We start from the raw sequence: 17,907 nt of genomic DNA on the forward strand, positions 1-17,907 counted from the left end.
CCTAAATAAAAAAATACCGTAGTCAGATTAGTTCACCGTGTAAGTTCTTATCATCCAGCTAGATTTGTTATGACAAGTTTCCTTCAATGCACTACCGTGCTCTCATACACAAGAAGGAAGCTCTGGCAAACACATTAACCTTTAAAAGTTGATGCCTAAAATTGTATAGAACATTAGTGAAATCTGACTCAGTTTGGCAGGTTTAAAGGAAACAGAGATATTTATTGATGTTAGATGAGAACCATAGTCCAGATCACTGAGTTTTCTCCTACCCTGCACCAGATGGACCGGGTAGGGCTGAACTGAAGTGGACTTGGCAAAGTAATGTGACAGACATATTGAGGGAGTGACAGTTTGTAGATGTTGCAGGATATAATGGTCTTCGCAGATGTTGCCTCTGTCCTTTAAGAGAATCTAATGAGCAGCCGTGATTGCATGGTTGGCCAGAACTGAGCGAAGGGCCGTGTGGTCTTACAAGCTGATGAGCTGGGATGTCTGTGGGCAGCCAGCAGTATTTGGCACAAAATGTCTCTCATTTCACGAGATGTTAAAAAAAAAAATTTCAAAAAAATCTGTCATGTTTTCCTATTCTGAGTATCCAGATGCCCCTCTCCAAGGGTAAATGGAATATACAGATTTATAGGGCGTATTATTTGGTTTGAGCGAGTTCAACATTAGGCTATGAATGTCAAACACTGCAACACAAACCCCAAGGTGTATATGCATGTGCACTGCATGTACAATAAACATGTGCGCACACATTGTCGCACAGGAGTGTGTGGTGCCGACTTTCTCTGAGCAAGTTTTATCAGCAAAAGCAAAGCAAAGCTCCCTTCCGCTTGGATTAAACTACATTTCTTCCACTAATCAGGCCACAAATTTGAGTCCCCCTATTAAAGACGGAAATATTCACTTGATAGACATCATTAAAAGTGTGCTGTCTCCACTGAGTTTTCCCCTTTCTGTGTGCCAACAGTGGCATCGAATTCAATACTGACATCATTAAAATCATTTTAATCATTAACTAGGATATGGAAACGGATATCACTGATAATTCAACCATTCATAATTGCTTCAAGAACAAAATACCTCCCCTCTGGTTAACCTGATTTGTACAGCACAGCTTAAACTAGATCGGTATAACAACAAAAACAAAAAAAATCAAATGAAACAATAACAAAAAAAAACTTCAAGGGCATAGATTTTTAACAAGAAACCCATACACGACAACCCAGAAAGTCAAAAAAAAAAAAAAAGAAAAGTGTGGCACAAAGTCACAATAAATGCAAAGGGGTATACAGAGCGTGCACAGGAAACATGCAGTCAGGAGACATCCCAGGATGTCATTGGGGATGCACTGAATACAAAATGAACAAACAGAGAGCTCAAACATCAGCAACAGAGGTCACTCACTTGATACTGCTCTTATCCTTAGGTCACTGATAAAACTCACAGCAGGAATCATTACAGTGTTGCGATTTGAGGGGCTTTGTTCTCATTTTGTTGCCGCATCATCTTTCAGGGAACCTTTACAGCATTACATTGCATCTCTTGTAATTAATGTCAAAAAATCAATCATGGCATGTGTAGCCACTGCAAGTTAAATTTAGCTTATATGTGTGCTAAGCTCAACCAGGTGTGTTCATTCCTGACCATGTGGGAGTCTCTGGGTCTGCGCGCCTCCAGTCGCTAGCCCTCATAGAGGACTTTCAAAGGTGTATGTCAGAGTTCAGCCAGGGTTGAAGTCAATCTCCATGCCAACCCCTCTGTTGAGGTTGGGGCTAATGGAAACCATGGAGTCATAATGGAAACCACAGAGCCCCGAGTGCAGCGGGCGCCAACTGAACGCAACACTTGTCATTATTATATCAGCACACGCAGGCTGAGAGCTGTCACTGCGCTCACGGGTGTACGCTACACTGCACAGAGCACTATAAGCAACACCAGCATGAAACAGAAATCCAGTATGGATCCAATGCGAGTCCGTCTCACTTCCAAATAACCCTGAAGGCCTGTTTCAAATGACAGCAGCCGGGCTTACGGATGAAAAAAAAGAGGGTTGCATTTAAAATAGTTCGCAAAGTCACATGACCTCATTGTTTGTGAGCTCTGTAATCAGTCGGATACTTGTAATCTCCTAATCTCATTTCCATTATAGATTTTTTTGTGTGTGTCTGTGTGCTGACAGCTGCTAAATGATAATGCACTGAGGCCCAATGACAATCCTAAACCCACATGACAAACCAGTTTTAAATAAGTGTCCGCTGCTACACATACATGTATAAATGATTATGCAAAAGTCTGGTGCCGCTCAGAGCCTGTGTGTTCGGTGGGTATCTTCTGATTGTTGCCATATGTTTGCACGGTACGTCTAAACAGAGAGCGAGAGAGATGGAAGGGGGTGTGGACGTCGAAAATAAAGTGTGTGGGAGAAACTATTCCCGGTTTTGACAAGGGCTTCTCTCAGCACCCATCTGTAAATCTGGGCTGAGGTCACCGGCCAAACATAACATTTCATCAATCTTATCTCAATGACAGGCAAACATTATTGAACAAAGGCTTTTTTTTCTCCTAACGTCTCGTTCTACTTGCTGACTCCCTAGAATCAGACCCGCTGAAAAGAATGACCGAAACCGATGGGAGTACGATTAGAAAAGAGAAACAGGGTGAGAAAGAGGAGACAGCATAGTAGGAGATCCTGGTAGAGAATGAGAAGAAAAGAGTAGAGCGGGGAAAAAAGAGAAGACTACACTCCCTGTTCTTGACACACCACATTTGGATTCAGATAAATCTGTGTGCTGAATATCAGTAAGGTTTGAGCCACGAGGGGAGGAGAAGAGTACCGCACAATAAGCACTGTGGTATTCTTGTACAAACAGTAAAATGACCACAGTGTCACACATACTGTACTTCACAGTGCACTGGAGCCTCTGCTGCGAGAGGCCAATCACACATATACATAAATACAGGAGCCTCTGGAGACAAACTCCACCACCACCACCACACAGACACAAGAACCAAGGCGAGCACCGAGAACCAAGCAGGCAAAGCAAGCCAAAAGCAATTGAGAGCCTCCAAATGGGAGCGAGGCATCCAGCATTCAGGGTGTGGGAGCTGACTGAAGATCAGGGCCAGAATAATGTCAAGCATTGATGATGCGATGTGCTAGCGGTGACAGACAACAGACGGATGGCTTTTTCATCGGGGGGTTAGCAATCAATGAAAAAGCCACAAGACTGCAGGTCATTAGAGAGCATGCCATATATGATGCAGTTCAAGAAAACGAATTCCATAAAACATGCGATAAATAAATAAATAAACGTAGCAAAAAACAAACAAAACAAAAAAAAAACAAGAAAAGAAATTGTATCCTGCAATGGTCATTGAGATTGATGATGCTTTAAAAGACCACCAATAATAATGCACTTGCAGACGTTTCAATCTTTCTATTTTCTTGTGGGAAAATCCTTTAAAAGCGGATAGTAGGGGTTTCATGACTATTTTTGTTTCATTTTGATGGATTGTGATCCTTATTCATCCCTACAGGCAATGCTGTATTAATGAGACACATTGGGCACAGGTATATATTGCGTAGAAGCACCACAGGTTAGCATGTTGTAAATCTCATGTGTAGTAGTCATGAAAGCTCTATTTTCCAAATTAAATTAAAGCGCAACACAGGATGTTTCAAGGAGGACAAAGAAAATGAACGGCACACAAATGACTTTAGGAAAGCTCTGAGTAAAAGGACAGAAAGAGGCAGAACTAGAAAGTCAGAGAAAGAAGACAGACAAGAGCCAGAAAAGAGTGAAAGAGAGAGTATAGGGGCATGGACAGGTGTGTCCTAATGGCCAAGGTCTCCAGTCACGCAGTGTGACGTAACATGACCTAACTTTACTTTAGCTGTACTTATTGTTCTATAAAGTCAAGTTAGCTAACCCCCAGCAGCTAGAAACTTCAGGGGGGCACACTTGAGTCACACAACCACACCTTGTCTGGATTTCAACTTACTTTCTGCCTCGTGTCGAGTTATAACTCCCTCCGTATTTCTTCCGATTAAGGATGAGAGCAGCAATTTCTGGCACGTAGCGAGCAAACATGGCCTACATGCATGGAACAGAAAAAAAGAAAAAGGCATGCAGAGAGGGTTCTACCGCACACAGAAAAACAGCAGAACCATCTGGAATACTTACTTTCTCCCATTAACCGCACTATAGGAACCACCATATTTCTTGCGGTTTCCTATTAACTCTATGATTTCAGGGACGTAGCTGGCAAACATGGCCTAAGGAGAAGATAGAAGACAGAAGAAGAGACTAAAAAAGAGACTACTACGCCGCAGAGTGGGTTGTGGGGAAACTGGTGCACGAATCCAGATTTCTGAGAGGAGAAAAATATTATTTTGCTAAAGAAATCAAGTTTAAAAATCCCCCTCGTTGTCTGTATAGACTTTCTAAAGTACTAAAAATGAGAGAGATCTTCATAAAAAAAAAAAAAAAAATCTTGTTTTTGTTATTGAGAAAAAGTAGCCCCAAGTTGTTTAAAGGTAAATGTTTGGTCAGTGGGCCAGAATTTTGTCACAGCTGACGGATAGCCAGTCTGTGATAGCACCCAAAACCTTTCTGGATAGCTGAGGGGAGAATAAAAACCTATGTGCCATGTTTTGTCCAACAAACACAGATGATCTGGCAGGTTGATTTGAATAGGCTCACCTGATGGTCCACAGCTGCAAAACACATTAAGACTCATTTGTTGGGCTAGAAAATGAGCTGGATGCATTTTGCAAAGTTTCACAGCCTGTTATCCTAGCACAGCACAACTTGGATTGACATTACTCACCTAGACTTACACCTACGAAAAGACACACAGAGGTGCCCTTGCCCTTGTAAATACATACTTAAATCATACTTGGAAAATTCACCTATACGTTATGAGGAATAATGTGACATTATGTGAGTTTGACATGATCCCTGGCTTTAAAATACCTCCAGCCTGGAGTCATTATTTAGCCACTGCTGCTGATAGAAAGCAGGCTAATGCTCTAGCCTAAAGACTTCCAGAGCTCTCAGCGCTGAGGAAAAACACGCAATCTATCACCATGGCCACAATACGGCACACATCCAAACAGCTGTAGGTCATCAGCGCATACTGATAGCCGTCCAAGTACAGAATACAGTAACTGCGATTTGGCTAAATCCTGGATTCTTTGTGTAAGTGAAGACAGAGACGGCACGGTCATAAGTACGTGTGTGCGTCTGAGTGCTTACAGGTGCGTTCACCCATGCATGCTCGTGCGCAAGTTACTCTACGAGCGGCAGCCCAACAGGACGCTAGATCACAGCAAGGTGAGAGGGAGGGAGGGAGGGAGCGGGAGGCTGCTGTTGCTATGGTAACAGTCAGGCTGGCCTAAACCTCATCTCCCTGCCCCTGTGTTTGTTGGAATTGTGGGAAGAGACACGGAAGGAGGGGTGTCCTGAAACCGCAACTGCTTTTAAGAGAACAATAACAACATTATCAGACAAGAGCTTATACTCTAATCAAACAAATACAGGAAGGACACATCGGGGGGGGAGGAGGGGACAAAGGAGCACATAGAACTGTAATTACAGTAGACAAGATACAGTAGGCTAAACAGAAGGATACAACTACACTGTGACGAAGAAATAACATGTACTGGTACAGGCGACTCTATCAATTTAAAAAACACATCATGTATCATATCATACTATACACATAACTCTAAGCATTTACGTTATTTTTTAACTTTGCTATCATTTCCAACAGTTTTATACATTCTATTGATGGGGACAGGCAGGATGTAAGAGGGGACAAAAGGGGAAGTAAGGGAGAAAGAAAAGCGTGATTTTACCAAACCACCAAGGATGAAGAAGACCATAAACAGGCGCCCCAAGGTGGTTTTTGCATAGACATCCCCGTAGCCGACCGTAGACATAGTCACCATCAGCAAGTAGACACATTCCCAATAGGATAGTGACTGGGAATTTTGGAAGTTTTCCCAAGGATCCCCTGAGTTTTCCACCTAAAAGGAAGATGGGAGAGACAGGAAACGATGATTAGAGACAACTCTCGCCACCAATTTGTAAACAGGGGTTTTGCAAAAAGAAACAATTTCCTCAAATTTGATTAAATCCAGCTACAGGTACTCATGCATGCATCTTTGTCTGAGTCATACGTCCTTCACATAGTGAGCTTTGACTACCATCTAGTGGTGAAACTTTTAAATGCTTGATGTGTTGAGCAAAGCTACAAACAGGCAGTTTAAATTATAAGCACTTTTTTTAAAAAATGACAGAAACAAATGCATTTTAACTGGACAATTTGACTGTATTTAATGGCGGCAAACCTGAAATAAATAGATAATACCTCATTTAAGTGTCTGACATCCAAGCTCACCAAGAAATCCACCTTGTGTTTTACATTACTAACTAGATCCCTTTCTGATCAGCTTTGATTTAATTTCCTTTTCCGATTTAATTTACACATTGTATAAACATGAGATCTGTATCTGCGTAGGAAAATCACATGTTAACACAAGATGTAAATGATCTGAGCTAGGTGTACATGCACATCATATACTGTGACCATGCTATAAAAGAAAAAAAAAAAGTCAGTCCCAGAAGCTGAAAGGTATCTCAAGTGAGCCCAACGATACTGTAGCTACAAGTACTAGTAGTAATGCGAGCTCAGCAATGGAAAAAAACAAGCCCATAGAGCAGCACTGCTTCCCTTGACCTGGGACATGACGGGGTTTGTTCACATGTCAGCCAGACACGGCGAACTAATCGGTATATCAAGTTTGGATCAAATAGAGCAACCTGATAGCTGTCGGGGCGCATCACATGGGCACAAATGTCACCAGTTTGCTGCATGTTATTCCCCTACAATCTCACCCCATATTTTCTCTCTGTCTCTGTTCACTGTCGCTGTTCAGTAAAATTGTAAAATGTCCCAAAAAATTATCACTAAAAACAGAGAGCCATTGGATCAAATTGCATTTTAATGCCACATGTAAATGCAAAGACCCATGAGCCGGACATCTAAATAATGTATCCAGATACAGATCACATGAGAAAATTAGTAAACGCAAACCTGAATTGATTCATGTACACAAAATCTGGTGGTTCCTTTCAGCAGTTATAATTTCCCACCTTGTTTTTACTACTGCATATTTGGGATTTCAGTATCAGTACTAATACTAACCTTATTGAGCAGATTAGCTATAATATAACTGATGTTAAATAAAGTTTTTGTGTCAAAGCCTCTAGAAAATTCTGATTTTAAATTTAATGAAACACTAGTATTGAAGTAGTGTTTGGTATTGGCAAATACTATCAGTTGAAAAGGTACTACTGAGAGAGAAAAATTTAATCTGTGCATCCAAGCTTTGGTAAATGTGAAACATCCTTCCTTACAATCTTGCTATAATTACTCAGTTCTTGGACATAGTAGTACCAGAGGACGATTACGCTCTGTGATGTTGTAATATATCCATCAGTTAGTCAGCGATGGTACCTTCCTCTCTGGCTCAGTAATCACTGGAACCCACATGCCCTCACATCTGTGCACTTACCAAATGTATGAATCCAGCCGCTGTGAGCCATGTGCTTATGAAGATGGAACACAGGTTCACCAGCTTGATGGAATTGCTGGTAGAAGTAGAAGCATCATGAAAAGTCATGAAAGTTAAAACAGGGCCCACCCTGACCTGACTTACAATAACCTTAACAGCCAGGATGGTTGAAAAAAGACTTGAAAAGACTGAGGGCATTTAAATTAGCAAGAAATGACATAAAATTAAAATAAAATAAAAAATTTAAGCCCAATGATACACAGAGAGGCTTACTAATCATTTCTATCATGTCTTAAAACTGTACACGTATATATGTGTAGCGTTATGTTTCCATACAGTGTGAATGTTTTGTTTTATGTCACAACAACAACTCTATTATATGTCATAAAATGTGCTATAGACATGACGTTTAACATACATTTAGGTGATAACTACCACTTGTATTCTGGAATTGTCACATGATATACAGAACTTTTCAGAGTGCAGTTGAGCCACATTGTTACACGCAGCAACTGAGGTGGTAATAACAACGAAGATGTCTGTGAACAAATTGCAGTAAAATGTATTCTTACCTTGTTTTCAAGATATTCAAGAATTGTAAAATTTCTGAGAACTGTATCAATCTTAGCGCTCTCAGGAATCTTAAACCTGTGTGAGACAGAAGACACAGAGAGAAAGAAAGATGGATTAGTAAAGTACAGTGGTAGAAAACAAATATTAGAGCAGCGCCTATGGAGAAACTAAATGTTGACCGCACGTACACTTTGTGCTAGATGGAGAATCATTTGTGCAGCCATCCTAAGGATTATACAACTATACGACAATACCTCATTGTCTTTTTACACCACATTTTTGATCCCATGGAAGACGTTTGTGCTCCTGTGTGTGACACTACTAATGCTATTTCTACAATCTACCGGCAAACATAAGAAAGTGGCCATATACTTCTCACAAAATGTATAATGACTTCAGGATCAGGTCATTCTAATCGCTAAACAATGTGTGTACAGCTCCACATAATTAATGTAAGCAAACTGAAACTAATGTTCTCACCCCAGTTGGAGAGGACATGTAAACAGGACCAAGCTGAGTGGTAAAGCCCAGTCTGCCTCTGCTTTTCCTCCTGTCCATGATGACCCTGCCTCACCCTGTAACCATTCTGAAAAAGATCGCCACAGGACTTCTTTCGCCTCCTCGTCTCTTGGAGAGAGTCCAAATTGAAATCGCTTTGTGCGCGACGGTACACAAGCAGCTTGGGAGGAATCATTGTTCTAGACTAAATCCTGTCCGAGGAATTCCTCTCTGGTCAAGATGGGGGGAATTAAAATTCTGTAATCCAAAAATATGTAGAGTCTCGTGTTCCAAAATTCAGGGATAATTCCTAGCAAAATGTCAAAGCGAGTAAGAATCTTCTTTTTTTAATCCTTGATACGAACATTCCTCATAAAGCAAACACCTCCAAACACCACCGATTCAACGGTCACGGCTGCAGACACAGGAGCGCTAAAACAAACAATTGTGCAGCTTTTCATGTCAGAGAGTGTCTCTGTGAGCGAAATGTAAGCTCTAATACGGGTGTTTTTTATCTCATTTTTGTTACAGTGCCTTTAATCCCCACAACCCAAACAGATTTACCTTTCTCCTGCCCCTTTTTTTAGTGCTTTACTGTTAACCCTTAGCAAAGCTTTGTCGCCATCAGCAAACGGCCGTGTTGAACCTAATTTCCAAAAAAAGTCTGAACCCTGCCAGGGATTAGCAGAGATGAAAATAATGCAGAACTAAAACAATAATCCTTACATAAAAATGAGTGTCCTGTTTTCACAGCAAAATATCTGACATGGAGAAAAATCCCTGTCAGATTAGGGATCTGCACTTAAATATAAACCTACAAAAATGAAAGATCATCCTCCAAACATTCCAGTTCAGTAATAAGACCTTGTAGGTAGGACGATATCATGTTTGGATCTGCGTTGCTGCCATACACTCGTACCAAAAACAACAGCAGTTGAGATGACTTAAAGGTAAAAGGCATCAGTATGCTTCAAACAAAGTGCTCGTGAGATGATCAAACAGCATCTAAATCCCTCCGTTCACACCTTTCCAACATCAGAGCTGGGAACAAGTAATCTTCTGAAACAAACAATCTGATGCTGGCGAGAGAAAACAGGCCTATCAGGATGTACTTTATACAGTCTTTACATAACTGCTTCCATCACTTTGTGTGTGTACAACCGAGTGGAACAATGCCCTTGAGGACACAGAATTTAAAAAGCGTGTGGCATAACTCTGAGGCTGCAAGCTTTTCACATCATCTTCAAGTGTAACCATTTGGAACATGTTGAACAACGTTCAATCTCAGACATTTAGACACATCATACGAAGCCCGATTGTTTCGCATATTCCCTGATTTCAACGTTTGATAAACTGCCAATATGTATCTCGTAAAAGACACCACGATTACATGACAATGAGCCTAAGCTGTTTAGTTACAGCCTATTGTGGAACGACACAGAGTGTGCTCACTCAGTTAATATGTACAATTTTGAGATGCCTGTAACAAAATACTACTATGACATGAGAAGAGGATATGAACATTTCATTCATCACAGGTTCGTATAATAGCAGCTGAGTGTAACACACTGATTGTGATAATATATCGTATCAGATTTGTATTTCAGCATGTGAAGCCAAAATTTAGAATTGTCCTGAAAAAGGAAAGTGAAAGCTATGCTATATTTAATTAAATTTGAGGTAGTATTCAATTAAAAAAACAAATAGAGATTGAAAGGAAAAATACAAATGATCTGTTTGTTTAGGGGATGTTTTTATTGTGATCGACATTTTTTCAAATGTACATATCGACCATCTATGTCTATGCAATTTTGAGAAGGGAAACATAAGCACCATTTGTATTCTCTTAGCTCCTTTTCAGTCAATGAATATGTATGCTCACTAGAAAACAAAAAGTGAATCAATAGACGGTGGCTTTTTTTTTTTAAGACTAAAAACTAACATAATATCAAGAACTATGATGCTACTATATAGGCCAATAGTCTCAATTAGTGTGCAGCATCTGTGTTTGTGTTAATCTGTGTGTGTGTACTTGCTTGCATGCCTCGCATTCAACACTTTGTGGGACAAATATCTGTTCACATGATCACATCTGAGGCCTTATCTCTCAATGGGGACAAAAAAACAAAACAAAAAAAAAAAAAACCTGTCCCCACAACATTAATCACTTATTTGCCAACAGGGAAGAAATACACCTGATGTCAATACAGTGTCCAAGAATAGGAATATGTGTTTGTGTTCTTAAAGAGGACTAGTTGAGTTTTAACCCATCCAACTGAGGACATTTTGGAATGGTGGGGACACTTTGGCTGGTCCTTTCTGTCCCCTCTTCACGCTTCTTCAAATGGCTAGTGTTTGAAGGTTGAGACTTGGTTTTACGGTTAACATTATAGTTTAGTGTATAACAGGGTGAGGGGCTAGCAAATGCATTTTGTCACTGAATGGCCTGACAAAGACAGCCAGACAAATGTGTGTCTGTTTCTGCGTGAGCATGTGTTCAAAAACTCTCAATGAAATTCTGGTTCTTTGAGCACGTGTTCATGTATGAGGAAAATCTCTTTCCCACACATGCCAAAGCCTCTTGCACACACAACTATCTCTCACACACACACACACACACACACACACACGTGTCAGCTCGCCAGATGCTCATTCAAAAAGGGTTTTCTGGTCCGTGGCCACTGTTACTTCATTGAGGCTTTGCGAGCCAGAGCATGGCCTCTCTGTCACATGTTCTGGCAGAGCAGCCTACTGGGGCCTTTTATCAATCAGCAGTCTCGGACGGTTCATCTGGGATAATACTGACAGTCAACCCTCGCCAGGATTAGATTATATGATGCTACGCTGCTCTAAACACACAGACACTCAGCCTCGTGTACAGACCACTGGTTCTTAGCGTTCATTCACACAGAACAGACAGCACAGACGTATCGATATATACATTTGAGAGCACCTTTTTGCTGGACTAGTAATTACAACTCATTGCCACGATAATAATGCAGCAAGCAATACAACACGTGCCTATAGCAAAGAGGCTTAAACTTCTGACAAATTAGTTTCTCTCCCCTGAGTGTACATGGAGGCTTCCTGCCAGCGGCTGAAAGCCTATATAAGGCACATGCACTCATGCCCATATCAGGTACTGTAAGCCTCTTTCAGCAGGAAAACACAGGGGATCAACAAACTGTACACTGAAGCACCACTAGGAGGCAGTAGCAGGTCAGAATAAAAAAGCAGCGCCTGAAGGCTTCTACATGCAGCCTCAACAGCATCCAGGTTGTCACCATACACCACTGATTGTCAAATGGCAACACGCATCAATCCAGTGCACTTAAAGCTATAAAACTATCTTTGAAAACGTGTGCGCTGCCATTTACTGTCAAAAATCTTTCCATTCCAGTTAACTTGAACGGTGTTGAAAGCTGGGGCTCGGTGGCCACGAGGCCCATGAGCATCATTCAAACAGCCACATGGTAATCACACACTGCCTGGACTCTCTGGGGAGAAACGCTAAGTTCAAGTAGTTAAAGGAGATTAATTCTTTTTTTTTCAAAGGAAGAACTCTACATGCACTCTTACATTAAGCGCACATCATTCTCCTCCTCTTAATCAATGTCCAATTTGCAGAGGCAGAGAGAACACGACTTGAAATGCATACAGCATATGCTTCCTTGGGTGCAGAGTGGGCGGATACTCTACCGCACAGCGCAGGGCAGAACCCCTATTAGTAGTCTTTTTATTAACTGAGCACACCTCCACTTGATCTCCAACAGTCTTCTCATGCAGAAGGACCACTGCTGAAACGAGAGGTACTGTAATTATGATGTATTACGCCAGCTGTGGTGTGAATTTCCCAGCAATGAATGGAAAGAAAAGATGAACTAATCCACTGGGAACGAGGAGCACAATATGCATTCTTAACAACCACCCCTTGCTTCCTCAAACAAAGCCCAGAACATTATACACACTTAACTAAATGAAAGAAGCACCAATTATGGATTAGCCTATTTTGACTCTGTCAAGCTTTCTAGTGGAAGTGCATGACGACACAGAGAGGGGCAAGAGGCACTATATCTTCATTTTCTGACTCTTATACCAATGAATTGTGCTTACTTTCCTGTCAAAACATGTCACCATATGGCTTAATTCCCATACTAACACACAATACAGGCTGCTAATTCTGATTCATTCTGCAGCTTTTTTCAACTTGTTTGAACTTTTTTTTCCCACTGATGGTGGTGACCTTTTTTAAGCCTCTCTTTATTCAACATTTTATCACCTCTTATATTCACTGATGCTGCCGTTACTGAGCTCATCAGAGGATAAGACTCAGAGGGTGCAGATGTGGAATGAAAGCAACAAGGGAAAAGAGATTGGTTCAGACAGAAGCCATATCTCCGTTTTTCTTAATTTATTTTTTAGGTTTTGTCTTTAAGTGCAATCAAGGAGAAACAGGAAAGTTAGGGAGAAGAGGGGGACTGACACGCAGCAAATCATGCCATGGAACTGATCCATGGCCACTGCAGCAGGGACTACTCACCCTTGTTAATGGGGCACCTGCTTAACCAGTGGACTACCGGGGCACCCTTGTATCACACTTCTATCGTCATCGGTAACGTGAGATCGCTGGACAATAGGCTGGACAAGGTGACGTCTCTAGGGTCGAATCGAAGGCCTTCTGTGAGCATGGTGTTGCGTTTCACCGAGACACGGCAACAGGAAAATACTCCAGATGCTGTCGTTACCATCGACGGCTTTCAGACGTTTCGGCCAGACAGGGATAAATTGAGAGTGGCGAGGGAAGAGGCAGAGGGCTTGCCACTTTGATTAAAAACAAATGGTGCTACCCTGGTCACATTACCGTGAAGGAAAGTTTCTGCAGTCCAGATCCTGAGCTGCTGGCCGTAGGGCTACGTCCACTCCACATACCGAGGGAGCTTTCACATACCATCTTGGTTGTTGTTTACATTCCCCCCCCGCTTCCCGTCCCTGCTAACCAGCAACCTTGTGCGATGTCATCTGCTCTGTTACACTCCAGAAGATGTAACCTTTCTTGTCTTTCTTGTATAATTTGCATTTTCCATGATCTTAAACATCTGTTACAACACAAAATCCCTGTGGGGATTAATAACGTTTTTGTGATCCTGATTCCTGTCCTTGTCGGAGCCTGACTATTAACAGACACTTTCGGCACACCCATTAGTATTCTGAGAGCCATCACCAGCCTGTTAGGGTACACTGTATCCCGCCGCAGATCTACACACTGTTAATTTTATAACTGAGACTTTGCAGCACTCCATCCAGCCTTTAACACACGCACAAGGACACGACCAGCGAACATAAACTTAACATGCAAGTGGGAGTTCTGTTACCACTGTATACTGTGCTATGGTTATCCGTGTCCCACACTAAAATAAACATGCTCTGATGTTTAAAGGAGACGCCACAGGATATTGTCATCGTTGCAAAAAATAGTCCTCAAGATTCCTCCCTTTCCAAAATACTACAGATAAACACAGAAATGCAAATGAATAGCTGTGGAATCTAGGGCATCTCTCATAAACAATATATTCACATTTTCTTCATACACAACAACTCACACACTGCAACTACATCGGATATAAAGACGTCTTTGCTATCGAAGCCGACAGCAGATGCAAGATGTTTAATAATCACAGGTAATTATTCACTGCAGAATTTCATCCAGCAGCCAGGCCACCATTTCACAGTCTTTCATCATCCTCATCAAGGCACTAACACCAACATTTTTCTAGGGATGAGACGAGGACACCTTACATCATGAATACCAGAAACCACATTACTCGACTTGGCCATATCTAATTCATTACACAGCTTGTTCGCTGTGAAATTCATGGGCCACTGTGAGCCTCTTAAGAGACCCTCATCGGCTCATAGATCAGACATTCAGAGATTTGCATCAGTTCACAGTTTTAGTGATTCTATACGCATGAGGAGAAAAGAAGAAAACTTGTACGATCAACTTATCGCGCTCTTTTTTTTCCGCTTATCGGATTTTGTTGACAGCAAACAAACTAACTTCTGATCAAATGCTCCCTCATTTTTGACAAGCCACAATAGGAAAAGATTTTTCTTATACAAACAAGAACCTGAAGATCAATTTTTTTAATATTTATCTGTGCTTTTCCTCCTGTGGCATCTCAAAAATGAAGTGTGGAGTATTTGATCAAAACTAAAAGCTTGATAGCTAGCTTCATAAACATTTCTATTTATGTTCACTGCCAGGTTTCTGATCAAATGTAATACTGCTTCTACTACAGCCTTGTGCCCTGACTTAATAGTCTGAGTGGTCTAACAACGCACATAGGCAAACACTGGATAGGCATTAGCACCGCTGGGTTTCTTCTATATGCTTTTTAAAAGTAGAATGGCAGTGCACCCAAAAAAGCAAAGAAACTCTTTTTACTGCAGTGTAATTCAGGTCACAATCCTCTGAACACAGTGAGAAAAATAGGTCGTTATGTAATGCAGGTTAGGGTGTTTTCCAGTCTGCTCATGCGAGAGAGTGTGCATATGTGTGTGTGTGTTTGTGTGCGTTTGTGTGTATTTGGGGATAACACATGCTTTTGCATGTGCATTTTTTGTGTGGGTGTGAATGAGCCCATTAGATGGCAGTTACGGACCGCTGTGAGGTATTCCAGGTGCAGCGCCTCAACGCAGCAATTACTAATGAATCTGAAGCAAAACCACACGCGCACACACACAGACACACAAACGCACAGACACACAGCCCTATTCTGAGTCACTTTCACTCCCATTAGTCCATCCACTCTGATGTGTCTGTGTTCCCTGAAACATCAGAGGAACCCAGCCCTGTCACTTCTGATGATGAGAAAAAGTTGACTGCAGCCCCAAGCGAGAGGGCCTCAGAGACATGCTCCAAGTAATGGGGAGACAGAGGGGGGGACCGGGAGGCAGAGGGACAGATAAAAACGGAGGGGTGGCGTGCAAAGATAGATAGCAAAAAAAAAAAAGAAATGGAAAAAACAGGAGTGTGGTAAGAAAATATTTTAAAATGTTGGGAAAGAAAAGCAAGAAGTGGCGAGACTGTATAGTCAATAGTAAATGGTTCATATGAACACCGTCGCCTATAAAGTTGGAATATTTCTTTGTTTTCAGATACACTCCTCTTTTTATTTCTGTTTATACACATCACTTTGACCAGGTGCAATGATTATATACTGAGTCCTAGTAACCCAAGTGAAATTAATTCTGACTTTGGGATCTGACTGAAAAGTGGGATGTCCTGCCCATCAACACCATCAACAAGCTGGTGGACAGTATGCTACGATGTCTTAACGCACTGATCCGTGTCAGGGGTGGCCATACTCAATATTAGTGCCTGAGTGACATTTAAAAGAGTAATATTGGACATTCTAATGCATGGAATCCCCTCGATTATGTGTTTCCTGTTGTATGACCCAGGTTGAAAAATTGAAACAAAACCCTTTATCTATTTGTACAATATCCTCAATTTAGTTTAAGCCTGAATAAAGCCTTCAGTAAAATTGAACTGAATTGAACACAGTTTGCAAAAGTTAATTGTGGTTACATTTTTACTGTGATATGTATTGTATGTGCATTGTGATATCAATAAAAGTTTTGAGAAGATATATATCTATCAAGAATAAATCACATTGTCACAATCATTCCATGAGAGGAGGTAAAAAAAATGTTTTATTCCAACTCCAAATCGTGTGTATATATATCACCTTTTAACCTCAGTTAGGTTCTACAAAGTGCTTTACAATGTGTGTCTCACTCATGTATTCACAAGGCAATGCCTGCAATCCTGCCATTGGAGAAACTTGGGCTGAGTGTTGTCATACCAGAGGGACACTTTGGCACATAGAGGGGCTGGGAATTGAACTGCCAACCTTGCAACCCACTCTATCACCTCACTGTCTCATGTGGAGAATGTGAAGGCAGCACAAAAAGAAACATCTGAAACGTGCACAACTTACCAAGCCAGCTTCTGTTTAAGTAGACGGACACAAACACGGGAGGAACGGTGAAGAAGTCGACCACTGAGTTGACCTCCAGCCAGAACCACAGCTTGTCATTGGCTGCTATAAACTGTCAAAAACAAACAAACAGATGAGAGAGGGGAAAAAAAAAAAAGGATGGCATTCAAAATGACAAACTGAATTTTCATTTTACACAAAACACCACCGCTCTGCCACAGCCTGCCAGTCAAACGTCTTCCAGTGACAACGCTGACATACTATATAGAATGACAAAAGCTTCACCCCACTTGCTGAGTCATGCAAACGGTTGGTGGTGTAAGCAGCTTATGAGTTTATTTATTCATTCATTCAGGATGTCAAGCTTGCGTTTGCACCACTGGAATGCTGCTCTGGCATGACAGCCATGCTTGCGACATCATTACAACAAAAGGCATGCTGCGCGGGTATTTGTAGATGACTTAAATGCATTTCTGCGTATGTGTGAGCATTGTTAATTGTCCTGTGAGAATGCTGCATATCAAATTATTCTTATTTACTGATTTTTTTTAAAAATTTGTCATTGAATGTGGTAGGCTTAAAAACAAATGTAGCTGCGATGTAACAAGGAGCATAAAAGAGCTTTTTACTGTTTTTAAAATAAGCGATTAGCTTACATGGTTGTGCGCATATAATTTGTGCAACTGTATTCAATTTCATGTCTGTAAGTGTGTACAGATTATTCATGTATGAGTAAGTGTATGCTGGAGCGCATGTGTGAGCAGGCATGCATGTGTGCCAGCTTACCCGCAGGCCAAAGTAAAGGAGGAAGAAGACGTTGAAGGCCATATCGATCTGTAACGTGAAATCTTTGTAGAAGTTCTGGCAGGATTCTATAGGACTGGAAGACAGAGACAGAGAAAAGAACATTTCTATGAGGATAAATATTCATGAACTGATATAGTAGGTGTTCCATCTCTCTCTCATAGCAAACACACAGGGGGAAAGAACTGGAGACGTTGCCATTTTTTATATGATAGGAGTATCATATTTTTTGCAATTTGTAATTGGTTTTTTTATACAGTTCATTTCATATCACAAAATCAAAAGGAATATTTTGTAGATTTGTCACAACCTGATTAATATACTGTACGCAAAATCACATAATCATGATAAGCTGCATTCCACTGTTATGCATTGTATCACACAGAACTCTGCAAACACAAAAACATCATGAAGCCATCAGTTCTTTTGTTTGTTTTA

The 17,907-nt window shown here is 41.1% G+C and overlaps 1 protein-coding gene across 1 annotated transcript in view; it reads right to left on the bottom strand.

The window, feature by feature from the left end:
* kcnma1a (potassium large conductance calcium-activated channel, subfamily M, alpha member 1a) overlaps window positions 1-17,907 on the bottom strand; it is a 146,322-nt gene that overhangs the window by 45,637 nt on the left and 82,778 nt on the right. Inside the window, exons 4-9 of the mRNA XM_008278792.1 lie at window positions 17,452-17,545; window positions 16,666-16,777; window positions 8,164-8,239; window positions 7,592-7,667; window positions 5,870-6,040; window positions 4,194-4,285 (exon numbers count right to left, since the gene is read on the bottom strand). Of these exons, the coding sequence (XP_008277014.1) occupies window positions 4,194-4,285; window positions 5,870-6,040; window positions 7,592-7,667; window positions 8,164-8,239; window positions 16,666-16,777; window positions 17,452-17,545 (621 nt within the window). The remainder of the gene's footprint in view (window positions 1-4,193; window positions 4,286-5,869; window positions 6,041-7,591; window positions 7,668-8,163; window positions 8,240-16,665; window positions 16,778-17,451; window positions 17,546-17,907) is intronic.

This window comes from Stegastes partitus, unplaced genomic scaffold (assembly GCF_000690725.1).
Source record: "Stegastes partitus isolate 25-593 unplaced genomic scaffold, Stegastes_partitus-1.0.2 Scaffold133, whole genome shotgun sequence".
NCBI lineage: Eukaryota > Metazoa > Chordata > Actinopteri > Pomacentridae > Stegastes > Stegastes partitus.